The following is a 17014-nucleotide window of genomic DNA, read 5'->3' as shown; positions in this document are numbered from 1 at the left end:
CAAAGAATGTTTGCAGCTGACCTATTTCTCTCCCACACAACTGTGTTGATAATTGACTTTTGTCCCCCAGGGAAGTACTCAAATATAATTGAGAAGCACCTGTCACATAGAGAGTACAGTTTTATATACCTAATAATTCCCATAAATACTGTATTTAGCTGGAACTCAAGCACTCTGCTTTCTTTTTAATTGTATTTCTCAAAGAAGAAATGTTATAATTGCCAAAGCTGAATTATTATGAATATCTAGATAAAATAGAAGAAGCATTGTGAATTGTAAGTACCCAAGACATTTCTATTACTAGAAATTATTGAAAATGATGACAAGAGCCATTTATATTGTTCATACACTTTTCTTTAATCCTGTCTATCACATCCTGTTATATAAACCACCCGCCTCTACAAATGGAAGTCACTCCATTTTGTTCAATCCTGATGACAAGAAGTCCAGGGTCAGGGGTTTGATTTCCATGCAGGTTAAAGAGTTTTGCCAAAACAACACATTCACCTTTATGAGCTGAGACTGTAGCTCCAAAATAAGTAAGAATATTATCCATCCTATTCAACACTGTGAATTGAAAAGCCATCTCTGACATTGACTTAAGGAAAGGCAAGTCCATTTCTATCCTCACACTAACATCTGCACATTTAGACCAGGGGCTACAACGGAAAGTTCTCGGGCTGATGTGGACAGTATGTTAATAAAAAAAATGTGAGCTTTGGCAACATAGCAAGACTTCATCTCTACAAAAATATAAGAAAAATAGCCAGGCATGATGGCTCATGCCTACAGTCCCAGCTACTTGGGAGACTGACACAAGAGGATTGCTTGGGCCCAGGAGTTCAAGGCTGCAGTGCGTTGTAATTGTGCCACTGCACTCCAGCCCAGGCGACAGAGCAAGATGCTGTCTAAAAAAATAAAGAGAGAGAGCGAGACCCTGTCTAAAAAAAAGAGAGAGAGAGAGAAAATGAAAAAATTTGAAGCCAGTCACAAAAGACCACATGTTATTTTATGGTTCCATTTACATAAAATGTCCAGAGTAGGCAAATCTACAGAGACAGAGAACAGATTCATGGATGACTAGGGCTGGAGGGTGAGGAAGAGGATGGGGAATGACTGCTAACAGGGACAAGTTTCTTCTCCTGAACATGAAAATATTAGATTATGACATGCCTGAAAAAAAGAATGCCTTCCCCACTTCTGCTCAACACACACACACACACACATACACACACACACACACACACACACACACACAGAGAGAGAGAGAGAGAGAGAGAGAGAGCGCAAATTAAAAAGCAGTGACTCTGGAACATTCTAACGGTAATAATGATCATTTTACCCACCTGTTTGATTCTAAACCATAATCAGCATTGAACTGTTAGCAATAGCATTGGGCCATTTAAGAAGAAAAGATGATAAATTTATCTGCACAAGTTACTATGCATTTCCATTACTGCTAGATTTTCCATATGTTATCAGTAAAACTGCTAAAAAAATTTTCATAAGGAGTTATAAAATATCATCATAATATAAGGACACAGTGAGCAGTGTGAAAGTTAACCACCTCTAGTGATCTTACAACCCAGAAAATGCATATTCTTTTCAAGTTTAAGTTTACAAAATATTTACTCCCAAAACAAATACTGTAACAGCAATTAAACTGCAGTCTTGGAGAAAGATACATCCATCAACATAGAACATAAAATGAGAAATGAAATAGACATGATTTGTCATCCAAAAGATTACTGTGAAATGATCAGAAAAATTCAGTAGCCGTGAATAACGTTTACAGCCCTTACCTAATTAATGCTTTCAGACCATGAATGCCATCCCTTCAGATTCAAGTAATTACCTCTGCTTTATTTATGTGTGTGATAAGAAAAGACACATTAAAGAAAATAGGGACGTTTATAAAGGTGCATGTTTACCTGAAGTGAGAACTATCTTTAAGGAATTCCAAAGCACTGCTAATATTCAAGCCAGATGATAATACATCAGCCTCATCTGTTTCTGAAGGCAGGGTGCTCTGGTACACACCTTGTCATTATTGTTACTTGAAAGCAATAAAGCTACAGTATTGCCTTAAGACTGAATTTATAATTCGGCTTTTTCACAAAATCAGACTTCCACTTCCAGTCCTACCTCCCCGAGTGCCCTCCCAACTCCTCACAGTACACATGGTTAAACTCATGTGAAATTGCTGATGTGTCTATGTAGTCAAGCTCAGAACTTACACTCTTCTAGAATGAAGAGCACTGTATGTATGCACCTTATTGTTTTCCTGGTTTATGAAGTACAAGGGCATGCAACTGTGCAAAAGCAGGATAATACCGACTGCTTCAACCAGAGTGTGTTTGGATCGGGGTTCATTGGGGATAACGGCCAGGCTCTTCTTGAGACTTATCCATTGATGTATCCTAAGATGGAGAGGTATAGCAGAGTGCGTGCCTAGGGATGGTCAAAGAGTGCTTTGCAAGCTTTGTCTTGCCATGGCCCACAAAGGAAATAATTGTGCAACACACTAGATTCAGTGGAAGCGAAAAACAGTCCAGAAGCTCAGCCCACACCAGGCTCACCCCACTGAAGGATCAGCTCAGTGGATACATGTTTTGAGGCCTGTCACCCATTCTCGGCCCACATGCTCTGCAAGGAAGAAAGCTCCAGTAAAAGGAGAGCAGAGAGAGAGATGACACTGTTCTAGGAAGATCTCTGCTCCAAAATATGGCTGAAAAAGCATGCAGAGTCAGTCACAGTGGCTCATGCCTGTCATCTCAACATTTTGGGAGGCTGAGATGAAAGAATTGCTTGAGCCCAGGAGTCTGAGACCTGCTTGGGCAATATGGTGAGACTCCACCTCTACTAAAAGTAAAAAAAAAAAAAAAAAAAAAAAAAAAAACGCCAGGCATGGTGGTGCACACCTGCAGTCCCAGCTACTTGTAGGCTGAGGTGGGAGAATAACATGAGCACAGGAGGTTAAGTCTGCAGGGAAAAAGACCCTGTCTCAAAAAAAACAAACAAACCAAAAAAAAAAAAAAAAAGAAACAAGCAGAGGCCAAACACAGAGACCTACTGGGCAGAATGGGACCTGCAAGCCCCACTCTCCCTGTGTCTGTAGAGTCTTCAGGAGTTTGAGTGGGTTGCAAGCTGCTCATCCTGGTTAGGGTTTATGCTTTGTTCTGAGTCAGAGCTTCAGGAAGGAGACCAACAAAGGGCCAAGCTTTGAGGAAGATGACTATGGACAATGCCAAGACCATACCCAGAAAAGATGGGTCAGATCCAGATTTGAGTGGTGAAAGGAAGCCCATTGAACAGCACTGGTTTTCTGTAAAACCTTGTTTGAAAGGGCAGTCTCTGCCTCCTTAATACCCAGCATTGATCCTGTCTGGGGCAGCAGGTGGAGCAATTAAGGGAGAGGGCCAAAGCCAAGGTCATTTTCAGTTTGCATTTCCACACAGCTTCCTATAAATTTCTAGGAAAATTAAAACTTGAATCAGAACTCATCTAAGTTTCAACAAAATCATACCATTCTAAACTAAAAAATAAATATTTCTTTATTCTACAGAAATGAAATGTAGGGTTGGGTGTAGTGGCTCACACCTGTAATCCCAGCACTTTGGGTGGTTGAGGCAGGTGGATCACTTGAGGTCAGGTGTTCAAGACCAGCCTGGCCAAGATGGTGAAACCCTGTCTCTAGTAAAATAAAAAATTAGCCAGGTGTGGTGGCAGGCACCTATAATCCCAGCTTCTTGGGAAGCTGAGGCAGGAGAATCACTTGAACCTGGGAGGCAGAGGTTTCAGTGAGCTGAGATCACACCACTGCACTCCAGCCTGAGAAACAAAGTGTGACTCCATCTCAAAAAAAAAAAAAAAAAAAAAGAAACGAAATTTAGACAATCCATCCATCAAGAACAGAAACTCAGACATAAGTAGAAATGACTGGTTAATGGGTTAGCTGCCCATAATTAGATTTCTTTCTTCGTCAGCTCAGTTCAATGTATTTAAGCCCCCAAAACATGAAGAAGTACAGTTTGCCAAAAGGGACAGAGCTCTTTCTTGTTCTATCAGATCTCAATTTGGGAAGATTCATTGCACAAAAACCTCACCAAGGAAATCAGTGTGAACTTCTTAAAGTTCATTGTAACTGGATTACACCATTTAGCAAGGAAGGTCTAATTACAGAGCAAGTAAAAGCTTCCAACTTTTCAGATGAAAATGATTTGCTATTGTCTTCCATGCAGCTAAAATATAAAAATGATTGTGCCCCAGCCTGGCCCACAACATGGTGAAACTCCACCTCTACTAAAAATAAAAAAATTAGCCAGATGTGGTGTCGTGCACCTGCAATCCCAGCTACTTTAGGTGGGTAAGGCAGGAGAATCACTTGAATCGGAGAGGCAGAGGTTGCAGTGAGCTGAGATGGTGCCACTGCACAGAGCAAGATTCTATCTCAAACAAAAATCAAAATAAACATAAATGGCTGTGTCCCTGCTCCTTGAGTGCTCTGCTTTCCATCTCAGGGGCCACAGCCTGCAGGCTGTTTCCCAGAATCCCAGGTCAGTGGGTGTCCAGAGAGGTTCAGTCAATGGGAGGAACTGGCAGAAGACTGGAGGATGGTAGGAATAATTCTGCAAGAAGCTAACCAAGCAAACAAAAATTCCATCATGACAGAATTGGGAAGAAACCAAAGTCTCTAAATTCTTCAACTGATGCTATGGTTCTTCACAGCAAGCACATAGGTTAAGAACATTTCCAGGATCTAAGAGGAGTAAGCTCCATATGTTCTTGCATGTATCCACACCTATGTAAGTTTGTGTGTCTAGCTTGTTTATTCAGGGATAAAGCGAACTGTGGTGGAAAAAAAAGAGTAGAGTCTGAGCCAGGATCCCTTGTGTCCGTTCTACCATTATCTATTGGTATGACCTTTATGTCCTTGGGCCTATGTTTTATTCATCTGAAGAAAGAGACTGAAGCATTTTCTTTCTGCAATCGCTTCCTGTTCTAAAATTCTGTGATTCTAAGTTTATGGATAAATTTTGCATATATACATGCCTCTAGGCATATGATTATTCTTAGAGCTATGTGCAAAGCATATACCTTCTGTTGATGAATTTGCATTTCATCAGAGAAACATATCTATAACTGGTGTTCAAATTATAACCCAAAGAATTTGTTTGCCAACTTGTTTTATTCTAGTATCAACCTAAAAATCTGAATGTTTTAGATCTCTAAATACATTGCCGTTCACTGAATTATTGTAACAATCATCTGATTAACATACCTTAAAAAATACGAGGTTCCTTGCTCTAAGGTAGATGCTTCCAACAATGGCTGCGACCGTATCTTCCACTCCACATACTCTTTTTTAATGAAATATTATTGTGCAGATTCTATGACTTATTTTTTTCAGTTGAATGCATTTCAAGTGAATGTCTTAAATGCATTTCTGTATAATTATATATAGAGCCACTTCATTTTTTTCTTTAATGGATGAACAGTGTTCTGTAGTATAATATAGAGTAGTCCCCCCTTAACTTCGGGGGATATATTCTAAGACCCTAGTGAATGCCTGGAACTACAGAGAGTAACAAACCATATATATGGTTTTTCCCATACATATATACATAAGATGAAGTCTAATTTGTAAATTAGGCACAATAAGAGATTAACAACAATAGGCAGTGGCTCACGCCTGTAATCCCAGCACTTTGGGAGGCTGAGGTAGGCAGATCACCTGAAGTAGAGAGTCCAAGACTGGCCTGACCAACATGGAGAAAACCTGTCTCTACTAAAAATACAAAAAATAAAAATAAAAAATAGCTGGGCATGGTGGCACATGCCTGTAATCTCAGCTATTTGGGAGGCTGAGGCAGGAGGATCGCTTGAACCCGGGAGGCAGAGCTTGCGGTGAGCAGACATCATGCCATTGCACTCCAGCCTGGGCAACAAGAGCAAAACTCCATCTCAAAAAAAAAAACATACAGAGAGACTAACAACAATAACTAAGAACAAAATAGAACAATGTTAACAATACACCATAATAAAAGTTATGTGAAATATAGTCTCTTTCTTGCTCTCAAAATATCTACTATACTGTACTCACCTATTTTCAGACCTCAGTTGACCACAGGTAACTGAAACCAGGGAATACAAAACCATGGATAAGAGAGGCCTGATATACATCATTTACTCATTTACTGACTGCTGCAAACATACGTTGTTTCTAGTTTCTCTGCTCAATGTGATGTTTGCTGTGGATTTTAGTAGATAATTTTTATTAGATTTAGGGAGCTGCCTTCTACTCTTTCTTTTAAAATCATGTGCCTCTAGACAGGATCTATTCTTAACTTACAAAATTTATCAAGTAGTTTTTTGGCAACTACTGAATTCAACATATATTTTTCTTTAATTTGTTATATAAATTGAATCATCTTTAAATTCCTGTTTATACTATTGGCACTGAATCTGACTTGCTGTTTTTCTCTCTCTGTGTTTGTGTGTGTGTGTGTGTGTGTGTGTGTGTGTGTGTGTGTGTGTGTTACTCATATGCTCTTTTATAATCTGACCTTGCTGCACCCCATCAGAAGATAATGTTTTCTCTCTCCTTGCAACTGAGCAGGCTCTTGAACTTGTTTTGAATTGAGGTTGCAAGAGAACTGATACCGTGTAGCTTTTGAAACTGGGCCTTAGGAGAGCTGCATTTAGCCTTCACTTCTTGGAACCCAGCCACCATATTATCAGGAAGCTCAAGCAACCATGTTGAGAGGCCCAGGTGGAGAAGAAGTGAGCCCCTGCCAAAAGCTCTAGTTGAGTTCTCAGCCAGCAGCCAGCACCAACTGCCAACCACATGTATGAGGCTACTTTGGACCTTCCAGCCATGCCAGTGCCCATATAACATCACACAATGCAGAACTGTCTGATTAGTACACAGAAATTAAAAAATGTTGTTGTTTTAAGCCACAGAGTTTGGGGGGAGGTTTGTTAGGAGGCAATTTCTCCCCACTAAACAAAGCATTTAATGTTGGAGCAGAATCTCATCCCTAAAATATATCAAGTTAGTCTTCCATCCATCCACTCCTGCACTCATTCAGGCGCATATTTATTGACCATATACTATGCTAGATGCTGAGGACACAAAGATCAAATGCAGATATGTCCCTGTCCTCATGGAACTCATTTTCTGGATGGGGAGACAGAACGGAACAGAGAAATCTAAGTGCATGTTAAATAAAAGTGGTGGTGTTACTTGAAAATTGGCACAAGGCCCTCTGGGAGCCTCCAGTTGGGGAACTGAGTTCATCAGAAAGATTAGAAAAGGAAGGGAAGACAAAACTCTCAGATCTCAGGAAGATAAAAAGTTAACTAGGCAGAAGGAAGAGCAAGAACCTGCCACACAGAGGGCTCAGAATATGCAAAGTGGAAAGAGGGAGGATAGTGTGTTCAAACTCTGTATCCAGAGCTAAGAGATCATGGCTAAAGATGAGGCTGGAAGCAGGTAGAGGCCAGGCCAGGTAAGACATTGCTGGCCTCATAAAAGCAAACTTAACAAGGAAAGGTCAACAAACTATTCCCACTCTGATCAGATTTTCTCTTCAAACCCAAGTGGGAAGAGGACTAACTTGAAGTACTCAACCATATAAACTGTATGTGTAGCGACATCCATGGGTAGATATAGTTATGGGAATATAATAGTTTGGGGTTCACAGTCATTGAGCCCACCCTCTTATTCCTTGTTACATGTCACTGTACTGTTTGTATACATCTCTGTCTCCATTGCTAAATTATAAAAATCTTTGAGTACAGGAGCTGTGTCTCATCCATCTTTTCATTCCTCCGCTACAATATCTAATACAGTGCTGGACATATAGCAAATACTTAAGAGTTTCCTAAAACTTTAAAATATGATTAAATACTCCATTCATAAATGGCCTATAAGAAGGGCTCTCCTGAAAGGAAAGTCTACAGCCTCATTTGGAAAGCCACTCCAATGACAGCAACACTCTTAGGAAGGTCTTGCTGTAAAACAGCATTGCTTTCTAATTTTGGCCAATTCTTGAGTTTCATCCTCAATGAAGAGTGAAAACACTTCATCACATTTCCAAAGCAGGCCTTTGTGTGTACTTTGAAAATCATTTCTGGGTCACTCCTCGCTTTCTTTCCTTTCAGTGGCAAAGTACTTCATCTTCTCACCTTTCCTCAAAGAAGCCATTTAGTTGCTCCATGGATTCATTCCAAAACCTCTATTCCTCCTAAATGGTGGAGGCCAGCAATCTTGTAGACCAGAAACAAGGTCAGAGATCCCTGAGGGGCTTCATGAGCAGTCCTCAGAGTGCAAGCCGGCTCCCTTTCTCAGTCTGCTTGTTTTCCAGCCAATTCAAATGTGCCCGTGTGTACGTGCACACATATGTGCACATATATTCTCACAAACACTGAAACTTTTTAACAAGCTTAAAGAACAAATATTGTCTTATTGGGTGAGTTTGCCAACTGCTTTCTCTGCTTCACCAACAGCCCAGTCTTCCCCATCCAATGCAACACATTGATTTTTTTTTTAAGTGAAAGCTTTTCTCCATATTTTTGTGTATGACATGACAAAAAAAGGAGCAACTTTTTTTTTTTTTTTTTTTTTTTTTTTGGTATTCCACTTTCTTCATCCTCAAAGGCATCACATAGACTGTGAAACATCACCAAGAGATTTCATCGCCCCAACGTATCAAGAATTCAAATATCAATAAATCACTCATTCTACAAATAAATGAGGCTCTGTTTCTTTGGGGTTTTTTTTTGTTTGTTTGTTTGTTTGTTTTTTGATGGAGTCCTGCTTTGTCATCCAGGCTGGAGTGCAGTGGAGCAATGTCAGCTCACTGAAACCTCTGCCGCCCAGGTTCAAAAGATTCTCTTGCCTCAGCCTCCCAAGTAGCTGGGATTACATACCACCATGCCTGGCTAATTTCTTTGTATTTTTAGTAGAGACGGGGTTTCACCGTGTTAGCCAGGCTGGTTTCAAACTCCTGACCTCAGGTGATCCGCCCACCTCAGCCTCGCAAAGTGCTGGGATTACAGACATGAGCCACTGCGACCAGCCCGAGGCTCTGTTAACATAAGCAGCTGTTATGCTTTCATAAAAAATATTTTTGGCTGAGCACGGTGGCTCACGCCTGTAATCCCAGCACTTTGGGAGGCCAAGGCGGACTGATCACCTGAGGTCAAGAGATCGAGACCATCCTGGCCAAAGTGGTGAAACTCCGTCTCTACTAAAAATACAAAAATTGGCCGGGAGCGGTGGCTCAAGCCTGTAATCCCAGCACTTTGGGAGGCCAAGGCGGGTGGATCATGAGGTCAAGAGATCGAGACCATCTTGGTCAACATGGTGAAACCCCGTCTCTACTAAAAATACAAGAAAAAATTAGCTGGGCATGGTGGCGCGTGCCTGTAATCCCAGCTACTCAGGAGGCTGAGGCAGGAGAATTGCCTGAACCAAGGAGGCGGAGGTTGCGGTGAGCCAAGATCGTGCCATTGCACTCCAGCCTGGGTAACAAGAGTGAAATTCCATCTCAAAAAACAAACAAACAAACAAAAATTAGCTGGGCGTGGTGGCATGCGCCTTTAGTCCCAGCTATTCGGGAGGCTGAGGCAGGAGAACTGCTTGAACCCGGGAGGTGGAGGTTGCAGTGAGCCTAGATGGTGCCACTGCACTCCAGCCGGGCGCCTGGCAACAAAGTGAGACTCTGTCTCAAAAAATATGTATATATTTTTTGGGGTGGCCAGGCATGGTGGCTCATGCCTGTAATCCCAGCACTTTGGGAGGCTGAGGCGGGTGGATCACTTGAGGTCAGGAGTTCAAGACCAGCCTGACCGACCAACAACGGTAGAACCCTGTCTCTACTAAAACTACAAAATTAGCCAGGCGTGGTGGTGCATGCCTGTAGTCCCAGCTACTTGGGAGGCTGAGACAGGAGAATTGCTTGAACCCGGGAGGTGGAGGTTGCGATGAGCTGAGATCATGCCTTTGCACTCCAGCCTGGATGACAAGAGCAAAACTGTCAAAAAAAAAAAAAAAAAAATGGCATTTGGGTGAAATTTTCAATTTTATCTCAAAGCTGCTGTTAAATTGCATTTGCAATCATTTTCTTTATCTCATCAAAGAAATATAAATCCATCAGTTATTTTTACTGTAGCCAGTACAGAAGTCTGTATGATGTCATTTAAATGAGATCATGTTTATGGTACTTACTGAGTTGTAAAGTGCTCATAAAAATTAAGTACTACTTTTGTGCCAAAAAATAAAAAGATTGTATATATAATTACAATTAACTCCTGAATTTAAATTAGAATATTTAATCAAACCAATGAATCCCCATTTCATACAGATTTATGAAATATATTGATTCTAAAACATCTAGTTTGCTTTAAATTATTCCCAAAATTATTTATCATGTAATACATTTTACATTTTTTAAGCCAGCACATAGCAGCACACATTTTACAAGAACTTATATGTACATTATCTCAATCAGTTGTGGGCATAAATTGAGAAAAGAATAAGAATATTAGAATATTATTTTGTTTGTGCTTAGAAGGAAGAATAAGGCATTAGTGCAATTATGTACATGAACTCCAAAGTTCTAGTCAAACAGCTTATGGAATGAACTGCTGTATAATTAGTATTTCCAAGAATTTGCAACAATAAACGCCACTAAAAATAGGCACCTCCAAAATAAACACCAGCAAGACCTCAAACAATTGCATAACAGAAAAATGTTTTTAAGATAAACAATGTGTTTGCCTTATTAAATACATAATCTAAGTACTGCAAAGGGGATAGAATGCATTTTAAGAATGAAATAGAAATCCAAAATGCATTTATTTCAATAATGTATATGCTTAGTGGTCACTGAATTAAAGGGTAGTCAAAATTTCTGCTTCGGAAGAAAGTGAAATTCTGCATAATAAATATCATCTAACTGTGCTTTATAGACCCTTTTAGGAGAGGTCTGAGACCAATTTTAAGGCTAAAGCCCATTCCTCGTTGATATGTTTAAATTGATGATAATCACTAAAGATACACCACAGCTGCCATCATAGGTTAGAAACACATTACACAATTACTGAGTAACCTACAGGGAAAAGAACTTCTCAAGGTCACTGTGGCAGCCCACAGGAAGACCTGGGACAAAAGCTTCTTGGTGCCATGACCAGTGTCTTCCTAGGTCACCCGAAACCTAGGACACACCCCGACAATTTCTGTTCCAAAGAAAGATCAAGGTGACTCACTTTTGCATGATCTCTCTAGCACCCAGCAGCCAGGGGTGGTTTCATTAACAGCACACGAACAGTTGGAAAACTGAGGACCAATTTCCTGTGCCAAGGTGAAAGGCACCTAAGCATTCAGCGTTACCAGCGATCCCGAGATCCCGAGCACAGACAACTCTCACTGGAACCACGCAGGAGAAAGCAAGCAGTAAGAAAACAGACACGAAGTGAAAACGCACCCAGACCCCGGGAGCTGAGTGCTGGCCTTCGTTAATTCCTATTTAACCAGATACGGCTGTCTTTCCCTTATTAAGCGAATCCAAGAATCGGTCCCAAAGTGAGAGTAAACTTTCTGCTCAAAGTATCTTTCTTTTGACCGAGCTCGGCGATCTCTCCCAAGATCCAGACAGATAAGAGTATTCAAATTAGGACAAAATAAAAGAAACCACTAACTCTCAACTCGAATCAAACCAGGTCCCCGGCCCCGAAGGGTCTAGTTACTCTAGGTCGAGTTACACGACTTGAAGACGTTTCTCCCGGCACCAAGGGTGCAACCAGACATATTTCCAGCTCTTTAATTCAACGTCCCTGACTCAAGCCAGGGGTCCTCCGAACTGTCCACACACATGCACAAACTAACTTCCCAGGGCGGTGCGGAGACGCTGGGACCCGAAGACTTCAAGAGCCTGGGCTAGAAGGAGAGCGATGGAGCCCCAGCACCCGCCGAGGCCGGAAGAGACGCACGCGGACTCGACCCAGAGCTCCCGCACGTGGTGGCCACCACTGGCTCCAGGACCCCGCGCCACACGCTCGGCCTCCTCCCCATCCTGCTCTCCCGCCGCCTCCTCGTACCTGTCTGAGGATGAAGCTGGTCGAAGTGGTGCTGCCATCGGATCTTTTCAACCTGCTCCTCCGGGTTGTGGTGCCTCGGGCCACCTGGACTCGACACACGGGGCCAGAGAGAAGCCAGTGAGGACCGCAGCGCGGAGCGGGGCGACCATCCCCGGCTGGAGTCCGCCTCCGGACCCGCTCCCCGGGGTCCCCCAGAACCCGCACCCAAGTCTCCTTCGCGACTCCCAAATACAGCCCCCACCCCCACCCACCCACTCGAAGCCTCGACGGCAGAGAAGATGCCCGAGAAGAGCAGCCCGCAAGCACCCACCACATCCATTAACAAAGACTGTCAGGGTGCGGGGTCCGAATCCCCGGCATCGGCTTGGGGAGGCTGCGGGCTCCGGAGCGGGAGCGCAGAGACCCGAAGGAGGGTGAGGAGGAGGAGGAAGAGGAGAAGGAGGAGAAAGAGGAGGAGCGGGAGGAGAAAGGAACGTGGAGGAGGGGTGGGGGAGCGGGGCCGCCGACTCCCGGGACTGGGGCCCCGCACGCCCGGCACGAAGGCGGGGCGCGCTAGGGCGGCGGAGGAGGTGTGAGGAAGGAAGAGGAGGAGGGGGAGGAGGGGGCGGTACCTGCGAGGTGGGGGAGTGCTGCCCGTCCGCGGTCCCGTTCTTGGCGTAGGAGGAGGAGGACATCGTTCAGAGCCACCGCATGGCCCGCCAGTGCGCGGTGGGCGGAGGGCGCTGGCCCCCGAGGCTGGGCTGCGGGCGGAGGGGGAGGGCGCAGGACTTCAACACCGGGCTCCGGGACCCGCGCCGGCGCCCAGGCTCCCTGCCCGCACTTCGGAGAGCGCGGCACCTTAAAGGGACCGAGGCGCTTCCCCTGCGCCCACGGCGGGGTCCCGGGGAGGGGGCTTCTCGGAAACTCGCCTACCCCAGCCGACTGGGAGAAACGCTCTCCCACTTAGCGAGCGCTTTACATCAGAGCTTCCAGAGGATGAAGGGAGGGGGAAATCTGGGATGGGGGTGGCAGGATTAAAATAGTCTGCACAGTTTAAAATGAGACAAAGGTGGCACGGTTCATGAATCAGGACTTGGGGAGGAAAGCTGGTGCAGTGTGGCGGGAGTGGGAAGAACCGAGCGGCTGTGTGTCTGTGTGTGTGTGTGTGTGTGTGTGTGTGTGTGTCTGTGTGTTTGCTGCACTGGAATTTTAAAAGGGCAAGAGCAGAGCCACCTTCCGCGACTTCACTCAACAGCCTACTGTGGTAAGGCATGGGGTTTTGTGGCTAGCTTTTCGTCCGTGTTTTTGTATTGCTTTGGCAATTTTGTCCTTAGAGCTGAGAGTCACACACATCCAGGCAGCCGTGGGAAACCCAACCAGCCCGAGTCTGACGGAAGATGCTGCCCCGCCAAAGACCAGCATGTCCTAAGGAGTTTTGAAGGTCATGTTAGACCTGCTAAGAAGCAAGAGTTGGTCACTGTGCCTCCCATTTCTATGCGGATGGATGTTTTCAAGGGGAGAAACTCATCCTTGCAACCGTACACAACGTTTGCCGCTGGTTTCCTCCTGCAAATACATACAAGAGATTAATTTGTGATCAAATTAAAAGAGAGATGCGGAGAAGAGGAATAAGTGTGAGGTATTGTAGAGAGAAGTAAGAAGAGGGAAGAAAAATATATGCAAATTAAAAATAAAGAGAATCTGTTTAAACTAACATATACATACCCTCTCAAATCGCTAAATCAGCCCATCTCAGCCTGCATTCTAGGACTTTATAGACACAACTACCATGCTTGTTTTAACAATTGCTTGGCTTTATTGAGGTCCCAGTTACAGTTTACCATCCACCAGACACTTCCTTTCCATTCCTAATCCCTTCACTTAATCCAAACTTCTGTAACAATCTTATAACCAGTGTTTTTGCCTCCAGGCTTCCTAGTGCATATGCACATACACACGCAGAGATTTTATTCCATCCACACACTACAGGCAAAACCATTTTCCTAAAATCTCTTGCCCAAGTCACTCTTCTCTAAGATTAAACTCCAAACTCCCTGGCCCAAAATCCCAGCCTCCCCTGCATTTCTGATCACTTTCCATCTCATTTCTCCATCTTGATCTTTTTTATACAAACCTTCCAGCAAGCAGGCAGATCTACTCATCATTACCCAAGCATTCCAAATGCAATCCTACCTGAGCGCCTCTGCTTTGAAATGCCTCCCTGGAATACGCCCTCCCACCAACCTACACACCCCACCCAGCCAAATCCTACCTTTCTTCTAAATGGGACTCGGCTCACTCTTCCTCCACAGAAATCCTCCCTGACCACTCCAGTCCCAGATAATTCTTGTGCTTCTGAAAAACTGGAGCAGGTATTCTCTGGGCACTTAGCATAGGCTGCCTTAGTTTATTGGTTTGTTAGTTCTGTTTTTGTGAAAGTCTCCTAATTTTCAGGACAGATTTTTAGCTGTTTATCATCTATTCCTATGCCTTCCATATAGTAGATATTCCATAGAATTTATGGGGAATGGTAGGTATAACCATGCAGAACTCCCCGCTTTAGTTCCTGTCAACCCAATCCATATTTAGTTCTGAGTCATTTTCATAGTTGATACATGTGTGTGCATGTTCAATTACTGCATTAGCACTGGACTTTGAATTGTCTGGTTTTCCACTGACCATAGTCTCACCGACCTTGAGTTATATTGAAACAGAACCCACAGAGGCACAACTGCATGAGAACCCCTGTACATTCAGCTCAAAGCAAAACTGGTGAAAAGTACAAAAACATACATACACAACCATTAAAATTTCTAAAAATGGTCCTAAAGGTGCACAACAAATCAAGAAACATTCATTCAAGAAAACCTACTGAAACCCAGTAAGAAAAGTGAGCTTGAGGTATTTGAACCAAGACCTACTCACTCTCTTTCTGCTTCCAGCTCAGAGAGGGAAACTCCACTCTATACTGGTGCAGCCAGGAACACAGAGCTCCCTCACCTTTTCAGCTCCCAGCTGGAGGGTTAGCTTCCTAGCAGGGACAAAACATCGGCATTTTTTATCCTCCCTGCAGCTGCCTGTTGTTGAGACTAAGTTCTAAGCAATATGGCAGAGAAGCAGGGGCTCCCTTCTGCCCAGCTGTACCTGCAGGCTATACCTTGGCCACAGCAGCACTGAGTATACTTGGGCCTTGATCACCTTTGCTTCTGGATCATCAAGAAGGAAGTCAGGAAACATGGGACCGCTTCTCCTTTCTACCAGAAACACTCAGCATCTAACATGGTGATGTCACTCAAAGCAAGGTGCACCATTGTCCCTACCTCCAACACCAGAGTGGAAAAGATGTTGAACCCTGACCTTACATCAAGGGTCCCCAAACCCCAGGCCACAGACTTGTACCAGTCTGTGGCCTGTTAGGAACTGGGCCACACAGCAGGAGGTGAGTGGTAGGGCAAGTGGGCATTACAGCCTGAGTTCCATCTCCTGTCAGATCAGGGGCAGCATTAAATGCTCATAGGAGTGCAAACTCTATTGTAAATTGTATATACAAGGGATCTAAGTTGCAGGCTTCTTGTGAGAATCTAATGCCTGATGATCTGTCACTGTCTCCCATCACCCCCAGATGAGACCATCTAGTTGCAGGAAAGCAAGGCTTTCCTTGCTGGAAGACCTGTTTGCTGGAAGGTTTGTATAAAAAAGGTTTGCATAGAGAGATCAAGATGGAGAACTGAGATGAAGAGTGATCAGAAATGCAAGGGAGGCTGGGTTGTTGCACCATGGAGTTGGGAGTTTCTTAGAGAAAAGTGACTGATTCTACATTATGGTGAGTATGTAATAATAATAGAAATAAAATGCACAATAAACATAATGTGCTTGAATCATCCCCAAGCCATCCCCCATCCCTGTCCCATGGAAAAATTATCTTCCATGAAACTATTCCCTAATGCCAGAAAGGTTGGGGATTGCCACCTTACATCATTTACAAAAATTAACTCAAAATTGATCACAGACTTAAAAGAGTTAAAAATATAAAACTATTAGATCATCAGATAAGGGCAAATCTCCATGGCCTTTGACAATAAATTCTTAGACATGACACCAAAAGCATGAGTAAGAAAAGGAAAATAATGGGCCAAGCATGGTGGCTCATGCCTGTAATCCCAGCACTTTGGGAGGCTAAGGCAGGTGGATGAGGTCAGGAGTTCAAGATCAGCCTGACCAACATGGTGAAACCCTGTCTCTACTAAAAATAGAAAAATTAGCCAGGCGTACAGTGTTGCATGCTTGTAATCCCAGCTATTCAGAATGCTGAGGCAAGAAAATCATTTGAACCTGGGAGGCGGAAGTCGCGGTGAGCTGAGATCGCGCCATTGCACTCCAGTCTGGGCAACAAGAGCAAAACTCTGTCTGAAACAAAAACAAAAACAAACAAAAAAAAGAAATTCTGCTCTGTGAAAAATTCTGTTAAGATAATAAAAAGACAAGTAACTTGTAAACAAAATATAAATAACTCTTAAAACTCAACTATAGGCCGGGTGCGGTGGCTAACGCCTATAATCCCAGCACTTTGGGAGGCAGAGGCGGGCAGATCACCTGAGGTCGGGAGTTCGAGACCAGCCTGGCCAACACAGAGAAACCCGGTCTCTAATAAAAAATACAAAATTAACTGGACATGGTGGTGGATGTATGTAATCCCAGCTACTCAGGAGGCTGAGACAGGAGAATCGCTTGAACCCAGGAGGTAGAGCTGGCAGTAAGCCAAGATCGTGCCATTGCACTCCAGCCTGGGCAACAAGAGCAAAACTCCATCTCAAACAAAGCAAAACAAAACAAAAACCTCAACTATAACAAACAATTCAAATAAAAATGGACAAAAGTAGCAGGGGGTTGTGGCTCACACTTGTAATCCCAGCATTTTGGGAGGCAGAGG

At 43.6% G+C, this 17014-nt stretch overlaps 1 protein-coding gene across 2 annotated transcripts in view; it reads right to left on the bottom strand.

Annotated features, from left to right (window-relative positions):
- Positions 1-13185, bottom strand: part of CACNB4 (calcium voltage-gated channel auxiliary subunit beta 4) — a 287994-nt gene extending 274809 nt beyond the window's left edge. The window contains exons 1-2 of one of the 2 annotated variants that reach the window (XM_003921977.4): positions 12717-13185; positions 12106-12189 (exon numbers count right to left, since the gene is read on the bottom strand). In XM_003921977.4, the coding sequence (XP_003922026.1) occupies positions 12106-12189; positions 12717-12779 (147 nt within the window). In that variant the 5' untranslated portion in view covers positions 12780-13185. Of the gene's footprint in view, positions 1-12105; positions 12190-12415; positions 12615-12716 lie in introns of those variants that run through there. The other variant, XM_003921978.4, reaches the window with a different exon arrangement.
- Positions 13186-17014: the final 3829 nt, after the last annotated feature.

Source organism: Saimiri boliviensis, chromosome 5 (assembly GCF_048565385.1).
Source record: "Saimiri boliviensis isolate mSaiBol1 chromosome 5, mSaiBol1.pri, whole genome shotgun sequence".
In the NCBI taxonomy this organism is placed as follows: Eukaryota; Metazoa; Chordata; class Mammalia; order Primates; family Cebidae; genus Saimiri; species Saimiri boliviensis.
The sequence above is the reverse complement of the archived record's forward strand: the minus strand, read 5'-3'. Positions and strand labels throughout refer to the sequence as shown.